Here is a 15,768-nt window from a genome sequence, read left to right on the forward strand (position 1 = left end):
CTCATGTCCCAAGATAGTTTTCTGGCTCCTCTGACAACCTCTGGCCCTGGAGGGAGAGGCATAGGAAGGTTGAAGCTGGCCAGCCTTCTTCAACCACTGATCCTGCAGCATAAGCATCAGGGTTTGCCCCAGGTGGTGTCTGTCTCTACTCTTGATTTATACTCTTTCCTTTCGTGATTTTAGCTTTTCCAGGGATTTTCCATGCCTTTCTCTTTCTCCCTGACAGTGAAGCCTAAACCCACTTGTTCAATCCCCACCCCTCAGAGAAGCTCCAATTTTGCATTTCTGGGGCAGCCGCATTCTCTGCACCTCACAGCCAATGTGGCCGAAACTTAACACCTCACCCTCCACAATAAACCTGGTTCTCTTGCATTTCCCTTGATCCTTTCCCAGCCTAGGGAGTTCCCATCACCCTTTGAATCTCAGTTTTGACATCAACCATAGGCAGGTTTCCCTGACTTTTCTCCACATCCAACCAAGCCTGGGCACGGTCCACTGTGCACCTTCTGCAGCTTTCTAATGTGGGCCTCTGCAGAGCTCCTCCCCAGTAGGGGCAGGACCTGTCTGTCTCTCATTCACCTTGGCCCCTTCCAGTCTAACACAGATGCTCATGTCAAACCAGAATTGCCGCCTAGAAAGATCAACCCTTTTCCTAGTAGGGTACCTTATAACTACAGAGTTCCCATGTCCAAGCACACTGAAAGAGGTATAAACACACTTCCAGTCACCCCTAACAAAGCTGGAAGCCCAGAGCAGGCCCAACATTTTGTCCTAAGTCACCGGGGCAATGGCTATGCTCACATTCTTCACACTGGGCCTCCTAGATGACAGTCACCATCCTATGAGGCTGAAAACCCTACCCAGCCATTTATTATCCCATCACCTTCAGGACCACAACTTACTAGTCCAGAGACTCTAGCCCTGGAAAAGCCAAGTTGTAAATCTTTATGCTTCATGGAAGAACTTCCTGGCAAGTCTCAAGCCATCAACAGTTGGCATTCCTAGATTCGCATCCCCTTGCTGCGTTCACCAATCCTAAATGATTATGTCACAATCCTATTCTTTTATTTTTTCATGTTTAAGGTGTGCACTTTATTCAACTGGTCTCCAGTCAGTGTACAGGTAAGCCCTGCCTGCCTCCACCCACTCCCAGGGACACCAAAAGCCTTCATGCATCTCCAGTTGAGGGACACAAAAGGGGTAGCCACAGAGGCTAAAACCTTTCAAAATGAAACGAAATAAAAAAAATTAAGGTGAAATTTAAAAATTTTTTTCATTAAATAATTTACAACAAAAGCAATGCTGTTACCTCTTCAGTGTGGTCTTGGGAGAGGACTGGGCCATTCTCCTTAGAGAGAAGTCGGGTGGCTTTTGGGACGGCGAGGGACTTCCTGTAACAATGCATCTCACAATATTTGGAATGACTTTTAAAAAAGAACAATGTACAATCAAGTCCTTGGCCAGATTGTAGAACTTTGGGGGATGTTTACTCTAACCGACTGCTGTCATCTTCACTGTTCCAGTTTTTAAATTCCGAGTCAAGCCAAAAAAAAAAAAAAAAAAAAAACACCAAAACAAAATACAAAAACAAAGCCATGCCAATCTTACCTTGTTTTCTGCGCAAGTTAGGGTGTAAAGCAACTAAATTTTGTCTGAAAGGGTGTAACGCAACTAAATCACAGTCTGTCAGGAAGCATTTGCGGTGCATGATGGAGGGGCCAGACTCCTCTTACTCCTGCTTGCTGATCCACATGTGCTGGAAGCTGGACAGCGAGGCCAGGATGGAGCCGCCGACCCACACGGAGTACTTGCGCTGGGGAGGAGCAACAGATCTTGATCTTCATCGTGCTGGGCGCCAGGGCTGTGATCTCCTTCTGCATCCTGTCGGCGATGCCAGGGTACATGGTGGTACCGCCAGACAACACTGTGTGGGCGTACAGGTCTTTGCTGATGTCCACCTCACATTTCATGACGGAGTTGAAGGTAGTTTCGTGGATGCCACAAGATTCCATGCCCAGGAAAGAAGGCTGGAAGAGTGCCTCAGGGCAGCGGAACCGCTCGGTGCGATACTGATGACCTGGCCGACGGGCAGCTCATAGCTCTTCTCCAGGGAGGAGCTGGAGGCCGCTGCGGCCATCTCCTGCTGGAAGTCCAGGGCGACATAGCACAGCTTCTCCTTGATGTCACGTGTGATTTCCCGCTCAGCCTTGGTGGTGAAGCGGTAGCCGCGCTCGGTGAGGATCTTCATGAGGTAGTCAGTCAGGTCCCAGCCAGCTAGGTGCAGACACACACAGGATGGTATGGGGATGGCATACCCCTTGTATGGGCACAGTGTGGGTGACCTCGTCACCAGAGTCCGTCACGATGCCAGTGGTACGGCCAGAGGCGTACAAGGACAGCACGGCCTGGATGGCCACGTACATGGCTGGGGCGTTGAAGGTCTCAAATGTGAGCTGGGTCATCTTCTCGCGGTTGGCCTTGGGGTTCAGGGGGTGCCTCAGTAAGTAGCAGGGGGTGCTCCTCAGGAGCCACACGCAGCTCATTGCAGAAGGTGTGGTGCCAAATCTTCTCCATGTCGTTCCAGTTGGTGACAATGCTGAGCTCGATGGGGTACTTCAGGGTCAGGATGCCGCTCTTGCTCTGGGCCTCGTCACCCACATAGGAATCCTTCTGACCCATGCCCACCATCATGCCCTGGTGCCTGGAACGCCCCACGATAGAGGGGAAGATGGCCCGGGGAGCGTCATCGCCCGCGAAGCCATCCTTGCAAATGCCGGAGCCCTTGTTGACAACGAGTGCGGCGATATCATCAGCCATGGTGAACTGGCGGCAGGTGTGAACCGGGGCGGAGCGGCAAGGACGAGGCTCTGTGCTCGCGGGTCGCACGCGGTCTCCACGGCCCACAATCCTTATCCTAATCAGACCTCCCTCTCCCACATTAAAAGATCTGCCGTAAGCGTCAGAATTTTCATAAATAAGACCCTGCTCTTCTTCTATTGAGACTTCCTTATGGTGGAAACCATGCACTCAGCTTTGCCTTATTATCAAGTAATTTGGGGAGCCAGCGTGCAGCAAGGGAATGCTTACCTATGCCTTTCCTGCTCACCTAGGGGATTGTTACTTTGCATTCAAAGGGAGTTTTGTTCTTTCACCGTCGTCTACAGTAAAGAAGTTCCACATCTTGAGATGTTAATGCCCATGTGCTTGAAAATTCGAACAGCCATGGAGACAATAGCTAAAATACTTAGTTCTCTAAGCTAGATCAAAATAACCTTCGGCTTCTGACTGCAAAGAGTATCTAGAGTATCTGCAGACGAAAACGCGATGATGTGGCGCCATCTGAGAACTGACCAGCAGAGGGTGCTCTTGAGAAATAAGAACGACTGGCAAGAGTCTTCTGTCAGGGATGGCAAATTCCCACACAGGAGGCACCACTTAGCTGTAATTATTGTAATTAATGGTAAAGGCAAGTGAACTTCCACAGGACACGAACCACAACAGCCATAGAGTGATAGCGGTGCCAACTGCGGGAAACTCAGCCGAGGACCTTCCCAAAGTGATATTCAGGCTCGGATTTTAAGCCTCTAGTGGGGTTTGGCGTTCTTACCAAATCTCCTAAAATAACAAAATTTCCTCCAGTCATTCTGAGCACTGTGGCATATAGGACATGCCATCTTGAAGTCCTTCTGAACTACTCACTCTGGGGTTCCTGAGAAATTATTCTGAAGCAAAAGTCACTCTAAGCCAGAATTGGCAAACTTTTTCTGCAGAGAGTCAGATAACAGATATTTTCCCTTTTGTAGGGCATACAGTTTCTATGACAATCTTGCAAATAGAAGAACTATTTGCCCCAGTAGCTGGGACTACAGGCATGTGCCATCACACTTGGCTCAAAGTTATCTGATTATTCGTCTGTGGAGCTCAGTGCCTTTCCTTGCCTTTGAGCTATTTTGTGACTGTACATTGTAGATAACTGATAGCAATGCAACAGAAGCTTGTTTTAGACGTGCAACTAAATTCGGTCTAGTGGAAGCTCAACCGACTTGTCTCCCCTTTGGTAAGGAAGCCTGTTTTTCATCCACTTTGCAAATCCATTTCATTATTCCTGATCTTTAAATGTGTCTTTTTAAATTTTTGCTCTGACCAATTGTAACATCATCCTGGTTTCCAAATCTGTTTTAGGAAGCTGTCTTGGGACGTGAACCTTGTAGCTTAAAAGCAGGCACAGAAAACATGAAACTAGTGGGTGTGGCTGCAGTCTAATGAAAATTTATAGACACTGAAATTTAAATTTCATGTAATTTTCATGTCACGAAAATATTTTTTAAACAATTTTTCATCATTAAAACAGCAAAACCATTTTTAACTCATAGGCCATCTAAAAACCAGCCAGATTTGGCCCATAGGCTGTGGTTTGCCAATTCCTGCTCCGAGCCAACCCTCAGCCCAACTTCTAAACTCCATCTGTCATATGCGTGTCTCTCTGAGAGAATATCTTTGTGATTCTTCTTCCTAGACCATCCAGAAATAGTTATTCACCTCAAGAAAGAAAGGTTCCTCAAGAAAGGAACCAAAACATCTCTTTCAGGACCTACCATGTCTATTGCTAAGCAAAGTGCTGTTAAAAATTCTGACTCGGTTAAGGGGGTTAATAAAAACTCATGATTCTCAAGGGTCAACACAATTGCTCTTTCTGGTGTGAATACTAACTACATCATGCATTTCTTGCCAAGGAGTCCCTTTGCTGGATTGGCACCAGATTAAGGGAGAGAGTGAAGGTGGAGCTGGATCTACTGAGGTTTGAGCCCCTTAAGAACCTTACCGGTTGAGCTTTTTGGCATGTGACTTAACTCTCTAGCTTCTGTTTCCTCTACTGTAAGTGAGGGGATATTATTATCTGATAGGGCTTTATGGAGGGTGTTGAGAGCCTGAAACACAGTAGGCACTAAGTTGATGTTAGTTTTTATTACCTAACAGATAGAGATAAACCCTAAGAAATGCCATTTCTTTCTGTGAGAACAGAGGCGCTCTTCAGTGATAGTGATAGGACATAATAGGAATGGATTGTAAGGCCTTGGAGAGCAGGATACAAACTAAGTTCTTCTTTTTTCTGAATTACTTAGCTTAGCTCAGTGCCTGGTACCTGAGTGGGGGGTTCTCAGCTGTAAGGAAAAACCCGTACTTCAATAGAAAATAATGCACTGTTTAGAGTGTTACTCTTCCAAGTTATCTAATTCTTTTCTTTCTCTTTTTTGTTTTTAGAAACAGGGTCTTACTATATTTCCTTGGCCGAACTGAGCTCAAACGATCCTCCCACCTCAGCCTGATCTTCCTGCCTAAGCCTCCTGAGTAGCTGGGACTACAGGCATGAACCTCAGCACTTCGCTCCGAGTTATCTCTGTGGGAGCTCAGTGCTTTCCTTGCCTTTGAAGTATTTTGTAACTGTAAATTATAGATGACTGATGGCAATGCAAAAGAATTCTTGTTTTAGACATGCAGCTGAATCATGTCTAGTAGATACTCAACTGCTTTGTCTCCTCCTTTGTGAAAGAAGCCAGTGCATTTGCATTAAATCTGTTGTGATGTCAATACGTAGCCTCTAAAATCTCCAATTACGTTCATGAAAGAAGGTGAACAGAAAAGACAAATAACATCAACATAATATTATGAAAATAGTTCTGACCTTGTAGATCCCCTATAAGGGTCTCAAGGACCCTCACGAGACATTAGAATGCTCCTTGAGAACTGATGTTATAAAGTAAACCAAGGTGACGTAGAGGTGGGAGTAGTGATTTTATATGGTGAGTGTGCCAGTACATCATGCTCGTCCCTTCTTGGAGTGACAGTTGGCTTTCCCTAGCATTCTGGAACAGCCTTTCCTTGTGCGTGCCATACGCAAGTGTGTGTGTGTGTGTGTGTGTGTGTGTGTGTGTGTGTAGCAGCATCTGCTGATCTGTGCTGGGATTCTGTGTTACAAGCTCGAGTGGGGACAGGAAATGGAGTGACAGTGGGGGAAAGAAACAGCCCCATTCTTTTTTCCCAAAGAAGCTCGGAGCGAATCCTCGAAACTACATTTGCAAGGGCCTTTGTCCTGAAATTCCTCCTTGATCTTTTTCTTAAATCCTGGCTTGGAGACTGAACCCTCTGGAAGCTTCCACTCTTACTCAGATGACCCCGCTTCTGACCCTTGGATGGTCACTGGGCTCTGAGATGACAAAGAAGCAATAATTATTAGATGAGTAGTCAGGAAAGGAAGAGAGTTTTTCCTCCTGAAAGTCCTGAAGAAAAGCATCAACACTCTGCGCCTTCCCTGTTAGAATCACTCTTCCCATTCTTCCTTGCACAGCCCCCTTGATATCAGGAAATATTTTCAGTGCAAGATGAACCTGGAAGCTACTGCTGATACTTTCTAGGTATCAAATGACCACTGTGAAGAAAAGGTAAATATTGACACGAGCTCATTGATTTCTTCATTTTAGAGAACTAACTCAGAGATTTGAAGCGTATAAATGATCCATTTATTCTATAAATAAGAACAGATTCAGAGTTTTTGTTATCACCTCCTTCTTATGTACTTACATTCTGATTTACACTAGAAGATCATAGTTAAGCGTTAAATCTTTGGAATCGGGAGAAACCTAGGTTTGTGTCCTTGATCTGCCACTTCATGGCGATGAGAATTTAGAGAAATGTCAACTGTTCTAAACCCTACGTTCCTCATCTATGAAGTAGGGGCAAGCTAGTTTGAGTTCCTCCCAAAGCAGAGCCTGCGCCAAGGACCTGGATGCAGGTAGTTTATTTATTAAAGATCATGTTGAGGGTGATCCCGGAAAGAAGAAATGCAGGAAGAGAGAAAATGAGGCCGATTTAAGTAGGAAAAAGCAATATGGCATATTATTGAGCTGGTTACTGTTGTGACTGATTGAGGGTTGAGCATCCTCTTAGGGATGCAGAGAAACCATGTAAAATGCATCCAAAGATGTCTCTTTGAAAGGGTGGAGGCCTGAGACATTTCTCCAGACTCATCCCTCATTAGTTGAGAATTGCCCCAGAGCACCCATTTTCACTGGGGAAAATGAGCTTTCAGAGACCTCTTCACGGCAGCTGTGGCTGAAATCAGCAGTGGATCGTGGATGTGTCATGAGGCACAAAGCTGTCTGCTACAGGAGATAAATAATATCCATGTCCTACAGTTCTTGTGAAAGTTAGATGAAGGGCTGTCTATAAAATGTCTAGCATTGTGCTTTGCTCAAAGGTAAGTACTTAGTAAACGTTCACTTCATTGTTGCAGCTGCTGTTATGATCATTATGGTTATTATCATGGTATGTTCGTGAGTCAGAGAAATGGGTGAATATATGACTTAGACGACTCCAAGAATAACATATAATCTGCAGCCTATCTCTTCTATGCTACAGCCTGTATGATTTCCCATGACCAATGATTTCCCGTGACCAACGGCCAATCGTTGTCATTGTTACGGGTCATTATACTACTTTTACTTTCTTACACTTTTTGATATTTTCTCAAAATTTGGGCTCAAAAAGAAGGTATATTGTGCCAGTTGTTTGTGATGGAAAATGGTCGCTAACTATGATGCTAGAGCGGCCCTGTCCAACAGAACCTTCCACGGTTGTGGCACTGCTCTGGATCTGCGTTGTCCAAAACAATAGCCACCAGCTGCATGTGGCCATTGGGCACTCAAAACATGGCTACTTCAGCTAATGAACTGAATTTTTAATTTTATTAAAAGTTCTAGTTAACTTATACCTGAAAGTAAATAGCCAAATGCAGACACAGGGAAGGAGAATCAGAGATAGTGTTCCCAGAGACAGTGGAAAGGCCCCTTCCCCCAGGGCTAAATTAAGGTGATGCAGCCAGCAACGTATTTCCTCCAGCCCCTGGGCCTGAAGCCCACGAAATCTGACTTCTAGGTTGGAGCATGGTGATATCACCAAGGCGAAAGGACTGCTGGCTGAAGATAATGTCCCCATGATGTTGTGAAGACATGGAGCCAGCACAGATTGGAGGAGGAGCGGTGATAACCTCCACTCAGCTTTGGCCCATTGTTCTGTGCGCAGAGCCAACTGCTGACCCCTTTGCAGGGGAGAGCTTCATTCTTAGCTGCCCTAAAATGAGAGAAAGATTAAAGAGAAACCCACTCACCCAGTGTTTTCTACTTCCTAAAGGTTACATTACCCTAGAGGCAAGATTCTCGGCTGGGTGCAGTGGCTCATGCCTATAATCCCAGCACTTTGGGAGGCTGAAGTGGGCAGATCACCTGAGATCAGGAGTTCGAGACCAGCCTGGCCAACACGGCAAAACTCTGTCTCTACTAAAAGTGCAAAAATTAGCCAGGCATGGTGGTGGGCACCTGTAATCCCAGCTACTCCGGAGGCTGAGGCAGGAGAATCACTTGAACCCAGGAGGCGGAGGTTGCAGTGAGCTTGAAGTGGGACCTATTTTGGAGCACAGGTTTCTGTCACTTGCAACCAAAGAAGTCCTGATTAACGAATACTCAGGGTCAACTGGGGTGGCTGAAAGTGGGAGGGGATGAGCATCAGAATGGCCATACTGGCTGGTGTGGCGGGAATTCAGACATGAGGCACTGAGGGTCTCAACCAGGGCGTTCGGGGGCTAGAGAGAAAGGAGGCGAGTTAACAGGTGAGCAGGAGCTATCTAGCAGTTTCCTCTCTTTGAAGGTTGCTGTCAAGTAGAGTTTAATGGTTCTTTACCACCTCTGCCTTTATAATGCCCCTTTACCTCTTTCGTTTTATTTTTTATTTTTGAGATGGAATCTTGCTCTGTCACCGGGACTGGACTGCAGTGGCATGATCTTGGCTCACTGCAACCTCTGCCTCCCAGATTCAAGCAATTATCGTGCCTCAGCCTACCAAGTAGCTGGGATTACAGGTGCCCACCACTACACTCGGCCAATTTTTGTATTTTTAGTAGAGATGGGGTTTCACCATGTTGGTCAGGGTGGTCTTCACTTTCTGACCTCAAGTGATCCACCTGCCTCAGCCTCCCAAAGTGCTGGGATTACAGGTGTGAGCATGGCACCCAGCCTCCTTTGTTTTGACCATTTTGTGAGATAAATGAATCAGGTATTCTTGTCTCCACTGTACAGCAGGAGAGGTTAAAGGACTTGCCCGAGGTCGCATGGGAGCGCTGGGGCCTAGTTCTGGTTCTCTATAGCATGCTAATGCATGAGCACAGTGTGAACTGAGCTCCCCTGGCACCGTCTTTCTGTTGCTTCATGGTGGAGATGCGACACCCCCCTCCTGGCTTTTCTTATGTCTTCCAGGGAGAAACGGCAGTAGTTCTCACAAGGAAAAGCCCAGGAGCCCACGGCCTTCTTCATTAAAATAAATTCTGCCTGAGTCTCCTGGTTCTAAATAGAAGAAAATGTAGATTTGGGGCAGAACCGAAGGGAAAGGGATTTCCCTTGGCAAATTATTTGCAATTTGTGGATTGGAGCTGACCCAGCTCCAATTCCCTCTGTCATTGTAAGTGCTGTCTACAATGTGACCAGCTTATTAAAGAATGAGAACTGGAGGCAGTGCTCCCACAGGGGCACAACAAAACAGGAGCAGAGTCAAAGCCGAGCAGCGTCTTCCTCAGTGTGGCATGTCTAGTTTTGCTGGCTAGATTCTCACCCTTCAGTTACATGTTCATGCCTATGCAGCCACTTCTGGGGGCTGTGGGAAGAATAGCGAGAATATTAATGAGTTGTTTGTGCCTTTCCTTTGGCAGTATGAAAAGCTCGCTGTCATAAATACTGTAGGGTCCTCAGTCCATAGCATGCAACGGAATGCATATTCTTGAGTCACTGCCAGAGATTCTGAGTTCATGGGGAGCTCAGGATCTGCCCTGTAAAGAGGCATTCCAGGTATTAATAATTCTGAAGGAAGTGGTCCATGGACCACGGTTTGAGAAACACTGATGGCAGCGATGCACTAGTGTGCAAACTCCAAGTGGTCCCCTGCCTCCGTGGTTTACAGATGCTGCTGTTGCTGGCACAAGTCCCAGGAGATCCAGTGTCTCCTTCTTTACTAACAGGGTCTATTACTCACTGGCATAATCTGAGGGACATTCAGGAGTCTTTCTTGACTAAGAAGATCTCCAAGGAGCTGCTGCCTCTGGAGCTCTAAGGACTTAGCTTCTCCTGTGCTCCTTTTAAATCATGGACAGCTACAGAGAACAGCACTTCTGTTGTTTAGTTTTTATTTTTCATAAGGGAAAAAACCCACTGTGGCATATCTGCATCAAGCCAAAGTGTAAATATGGCTCCTCTGTCTGCACAGTCCACCCTATCAGGGCCCAGGACTCTCCTCACAGCCCCTACCTTTCTCTGTCCCCAAGGGCTTTACCCAGTATGTACAGACTCTGTAAGAAATGCTTTCAGAGTGTCAAGTTTTTTCTTCTTCAGGACCTCTCTATTAACACAATCCTAAAGAAAATCAATGGATTCCTTTTTCCCTATCCAATTGTACCACTGGATCCTTTTCAAATTAGCCATGGAATCCATGAGTGAGCTGGTCCACAGGCCTTCACAATGAAATTGACTGCGTATGAAATGAATCTGAAAATTCCATTTATTAAAACACATACATTGTCCATGTGGGATGAAAATGTGCACATCACATTCAGGTTTTCCTGCTTTAACATTTCTGTATTTCTCTTTGAAACACACACTCCATAGATTTTACATAGGAAAGATGTGAACAACTTTTGGGCTGCAAACATTAATGCATATGTAACAATTCATCATTGCCAGGAGCAGCTAGAAGCAAATATTTAGGAAGAAAAAGTATAAAAATTCCTAAAGACAGCATGCTTTATTTTCTCAAAATTCCGTATGTGACTATGAGTGTATGGAGAAATTGTTGTTTGATTTTTAAATTTATTGTTGAATTTGTCCTTGGTAGGCAATCTCCTTCGAATAGTATTAGCAAAATCAGGCACAGATCAAAGTATTTATTTGCATCTTCTGATTTAAACAGTATTTGGTTTCAAATTTTTAAAAAATAACAGTTTTTAAACTGGAGTTAATATTGAGGATGATGTAAGATGGTTTTGTTCTGTATAGACTTTGCATTCTAAATATGAAGTTTATTGTTACTACTTAGTTAATTCCATGGCAGATTTTCATTACTATCGAATATATTATATGTAGAAATGAGGGCCTTAAATAATTAAGCTGACTTTTCCTATTGGTTAGCCCTAAAGAGAAAATTATGCTGGTGAAAATGACTGTTGAATTTCTAAACAAATTAAGCTCTTTAGAGGCATAAGTAATCAAAAGACTTTTTCCCCTGAATAAGTACAAATACCAAGAAGCCAAAACTCATATAAAGATTTTGGTATTAGAATTCCATACTGTAAGACATAAAATTATGAAACAGCCAAAACATTTTCCTTAAAATGCTCCCTAGAAATTGTAATTCCCTCTTAATTACTCCAAAGATCTAGATTTACATGGAAATATAAAGAGTCCTTCTAAGAAAAAGAAATGCTGCAAATAGTGGAAATCATCTGGGCCAAAGAGTGCTTTATTCATTCATGGTTGTTTTCATGTGACCATATATTCAATTCATTTTTCTGGCCCATTTAAAAAATGTGATATGTTTCAGCTGATTCCACAGAGTTGCTAAGCTAATTGTACAATGCTGTAGTTTAATAAATACTCGGCTAGGGTTTTTTTTTTTACTCCTAAATCCTCATGGGCATCCTGACTGTAACAAACTCCCCACAATTTGAACAGAAGAACAGAAGCATCTGGTTACAGAAGTGCATTCACACATTTCACAAATGTTTCAGTATCTTCTCCCCCACCCCCACCTCAGCCTAAGCTTTAATTGGATGTATTTATCTTTCAGCAGCATGCCCATGAAGGAGCTAAGGAAAACATTTACCTAGTCTGTTTCAAAGTCTGTCCTTGGCATACCAAATCTTTTTTCTTCCTTTTTCATGCTTTTCTTTTCAACAGGAGAAAGAGAATAGAGAAGAAACAGAGGAGAATAAAATTAATTGGGAGATAGAGAAGGTATTTTGGGATTTGAAAGCAAACAAGATGTAAGAGAGGCCCTCTTTGACTGAAAATGACACAGAAAAAGGTGATCAAGGCGTCCAGGGCTTGCCGTTACTGATGGAGACTACAGCTACAATGAAAAATTACTCTCACTACTGTGTCTTGGGAAAGGAGTGCTCTAGTTGCAAGGAAGTTGTAAATAAAGACCCAGAGACTCTAACAAACAAGACGGAGAAGAAAAACAAAGATTCTATTTAAAAGTTGGATAAGCAAGAAACCAAGACCATCTCAGTGGACTAAAGAGCCAGAACTCTTCCTGGTAGGCTGACTGTGGGGACCACACCTGCCGCCCAGAGGGTGGCGACTTGGGGTCCTTCTACCCGGAGGGCGAGCAGCCGGAGTTCTGAGAATGGTCACTTTCTCTAGGGCTGTGATTCTTCTGATACCCGAACAAAGGAGGCCCATGGTTTCCTTGCTAAGAACACAAAAAATGTTCTTCTAATCTAGAATGTCCATGATTCAGGGAAAGAGGGCACTTGATCATACTCATGGCAAAAGCACTTCCCAACTCATGGCGAATCCTTAACGCTCCTGCTTGGTGACAGCTGTGCTGCCCTGGATCCTGGATAAACCAAAATGCTTTGGACTCCGGAAAACATATTGAAGAGGCATTTATACCACTATTAACTAGGAGGTATTTTAGGCGTGGCTAAGGCTCTGAAGTAATCTCAGTTTTCAAAATACTGAGATTTTTCTTTCCTCCCCAGGGTTTTTCCTTCTCATTTCCTTTCCCTGCTTTAGAGTAAAACAACAAAACTTCTGAATGGATGTAACATAGGGACAGTTTCATGCAGTATTACTCAAAAATTGTCACAAAGGTATGAAAGCACCAGTCACAACACATGATTTACTTTTACTTGCAGAATCAAAGCTATCATGTACACGTGTTAGAAATAGTGAAAAGAGAACACAGACAACCGGCATTTTTTGTCGTTGTTACCATGAGGGTACGCCACGGGGAACATTTCCCTAAACATTTTGTGTGATCATTCTTGGAGTTCAATCTGATAGACAAGTCCAGCCTTATCTCCACACTACTCTAATGGGGAGGGGTGGAAGGAGGAATAGAGGGGAAGAACACAGGAAAAAGAAAGGCACAATGACTACACATCAATGCCATTAAACCAAATTGCGGCTACACGGGACAGCTCAGCTTATCAAAGGGTATTCTAAAGACAATATTCATTCCAAAAAGGTCATACTTCTCTTACCTCAGTACAGCTGTCTGTTTTAATTGTTATTTTTAAAATATGAAGCAGAAACATGAGGATTTTGGGGAGGGGGGGATTGGGGGATAGCAGAAAAGAAGTGACACCAATTGTATTTTTATATATTCCCCTCCTCCAGGCAGTTCGGCAGAATCAGATCTCTTAACTCAGGATGTGGATCGGCTTGCATTCTCATAAAAGGGACCAGATCTTTAAACATGCATAGCCTGGAGTTTCCAGGATGGTTCTCCTCGCTCTCTTCAAATGCCGTGGACTAGAAAGGTGCCCACTTTGCTAAAAACTCTTTATCAATGTCCCAGGAGCTCGGAGGCTCTTCAGGCTCCTCTTGAAGACTTAAAGGATGGCACAGAAAAACTTCTTCTCCCTAAACGGGTTTTCTGAAGCCGGAACAGGGGTCAGGAGGGGGTCTTCCTTGGCATGCGCTTCACAGTAGGCCATCAAATCTGCAGCTGCCTTGGACACCTGGAGAGGGAGACAGAAACAACCAACACTAGAGTCTGACACAGTCAGTCAAGACCCAAGACTTTGGAGCCCAATGTCCTGGCATCAGATCTTTGCTCCATCGCTTTGTGAAAGTGATGCAAGATACTCAGCCTCTAAAAGCCTCTGCTTCCTCATCTGCAAAGGTGAAAGCTGATGACACCAACCTCACAGGATTGTTGCCAGCAAGTCTGGGACTAGGGTAAGGTGAGTGAGGCACTTAGTGTGCAAAAGTGAAGGAGGCACTTGCTAGCAGGGGCATGCGGATGTCAACCTGGCGCTTGCACAGCCCCATGAGTGGCTGTCTCCTTCTTCTTCATTTTTTTTTTTTTTTTTTTTTTTTAGATGGAGTCTTGCTCTGTTGCCAGGCTGGAGTGCAGTGGTTCAATCTCAGCTCACTGTAACCTCTGCCTCCTGGGTTCCAGTGACTCTCTTGCCTCAGCCATCCTAGTGGCTGAGACTACAGGTGTGTGCCATGGTGCCTGGCTAATTTTCTGTACTTTTGGTAGAGATGGTGTTTCGCCATGTTGACCAGGCTGGTCTCAAACTCCTGGCCCCAAGGGATTCACCTGCCTTGGCCTCCGAAAGCGCTGGGATTATAGGCATCAGCCACCACACCTGGCCCTCCTTCACTTTTCTGCCCCAATATCTCATTGTTCTACCCTAGTCTCAGCCCTGGTCACAAGAATTAAATGAAATAATCTGTATAAATCATGTGGTGTCTGGCGCATAGCAAATTTTCCACACAGGCTAGCCATTATTATCATCTTGTACTCATGCTGTGCCTGGTGATGCTGTCTTTTTTTTTTTTTTTTTAGATGGAGTTTTACTCTTGTTGCCCAGGCTGGAGTGCAATGGTGTGATCTCAGCTCACTGCTGCAACCTCTGCCTCCTGGGTTCAAGTAATTCTTCTGCCTCAGCCTCCTGAGTAGCTGGAATTACAGGTGTGCGCCACCATGCCTAGCTAATTTTTGTATTTTTAGTAGAGACGGAGTTTCACTGCGTTGGTTTGGCTGGTCTCAAACTTCTGACCTTCTGAACTGCCGGCCTCAGCTTCCCAAAGTGCTGGGATTACAGGTGTGAGCCACCATGCCTGGCCAGATGCTGTCATTTCTTGCAACTATTTGTAGCTACTTGTTAGGAGTTCCCTATAGTACCTTCCTTTGACTATCTTCACCAGAGGAAATTTTTACTACTTGAGAAGCTGGATTTAGTTTCAGGAAATAAACTAAAAGTCATCTATGGCTACATCTGGGGACTAGGTAAATGATCAACCTGGGGAATGCCATTTGGGGGGTCAAATTTATTATATTATATAACACATTTCCATGTGAAAGCAACACAACTATACTACTATGAAAGCCTTTCAAGCAACTACTGAAAGGATTTCAAAGCAACTACTGAAAGGATAAGCTAAAGTAAGATTGGGGTGAGTTATATTATTAATTCAGATGTTCACTGCCCCTCCCTACAAGTGGGACATACATGCCCACATGACAACATCAAACTTATCCAGTAACACGAGCTTGCACTGGCCAGTGAGATGTAAGCCAAATTCATGTGGATTGCTTATGGGCAGAAGCTTTAAGAGCCGATGAATAGTTTGCCATGTCCCTTCCTCTCTGCCACTTTGTCCAACTAAAATAATTTATAAGGAACCCTCTTAATTGATGCAGAGGTTTTAACAAATGGCATAGTGGCCACACCCCTGATTTGCTTCTTGTCCCAGGGCTGAGTTGATTAAATCTTTGTTACTCCTGCCTCAGGCTCTTGAGTAGCTGGGCCTACAGGTGCATGCTACCATGCTTGGCTGGCTTTTCAAAAATTTTCTTGTGATGTTGCCTAGGCTGGTGGTCTTGAATGCCTGAACTCAAGCCATCCTCCTGCCTCACCTTCTGAGAGTCCTGGGATTACTGGTGTGAGCCACCACACCTGGCCTTTGTTACTTAAGGCTACTTCAACTTTAT

At 44.6% G+C, this 15,768-nt stretch overlaps 1 protein-coding gene and 1 pseudogene across 2 annotated transcripts in view; both read right to left on the minus strand.

Moving 5' to 3' along the window:
- Nucleotides 1-1,637: 1,637 nt before the first annotated feature.
- Nucleotides 1,638-3,334, minus strand: LOC101044526 (actin, cytoplasmic 1 pseudogene; annotated as a pseudogene).
- A 7,244-nt stretch (nt 3,335-10,578) lies between these two features.
- Nucleotides 10,579-15,768, minus strand: part of GNG2 (G protein subunit gamma 2) — a 113,241-nt gene continuing 108,051 nt past the window's right edge. For both annotated transcript variants that reach the window (XM_010341080.3, XM_074393932.1), the window contains one exon: nt 10,579-13,783. In XM_010341080.3, the coding sequence (XP_010339382.1) occupies nt 13,655-13,783 (129 nt within the window). In that variant the 3' untranslated portion in view covers nt 10,579-13,654. The remainder of the gene's footprint in view (nt 13,784-15,768) is intronic.

The sequence above is a fragment of the Saimiri boliviensis genome, chromosome 2, assembly GCF_048565385.1.
Source record: "Saimiri boliviensis isolate mSaiBol1 chromosome 2, mSaiBol1.pri, whole genome shotgun sequence".
Classification (NCBI taxonomy): Eukaryota; Metazoa; Chordata; class Mammalia; order Primates; family Cebidae; genus Saimiri; species Saimiri boliviensis.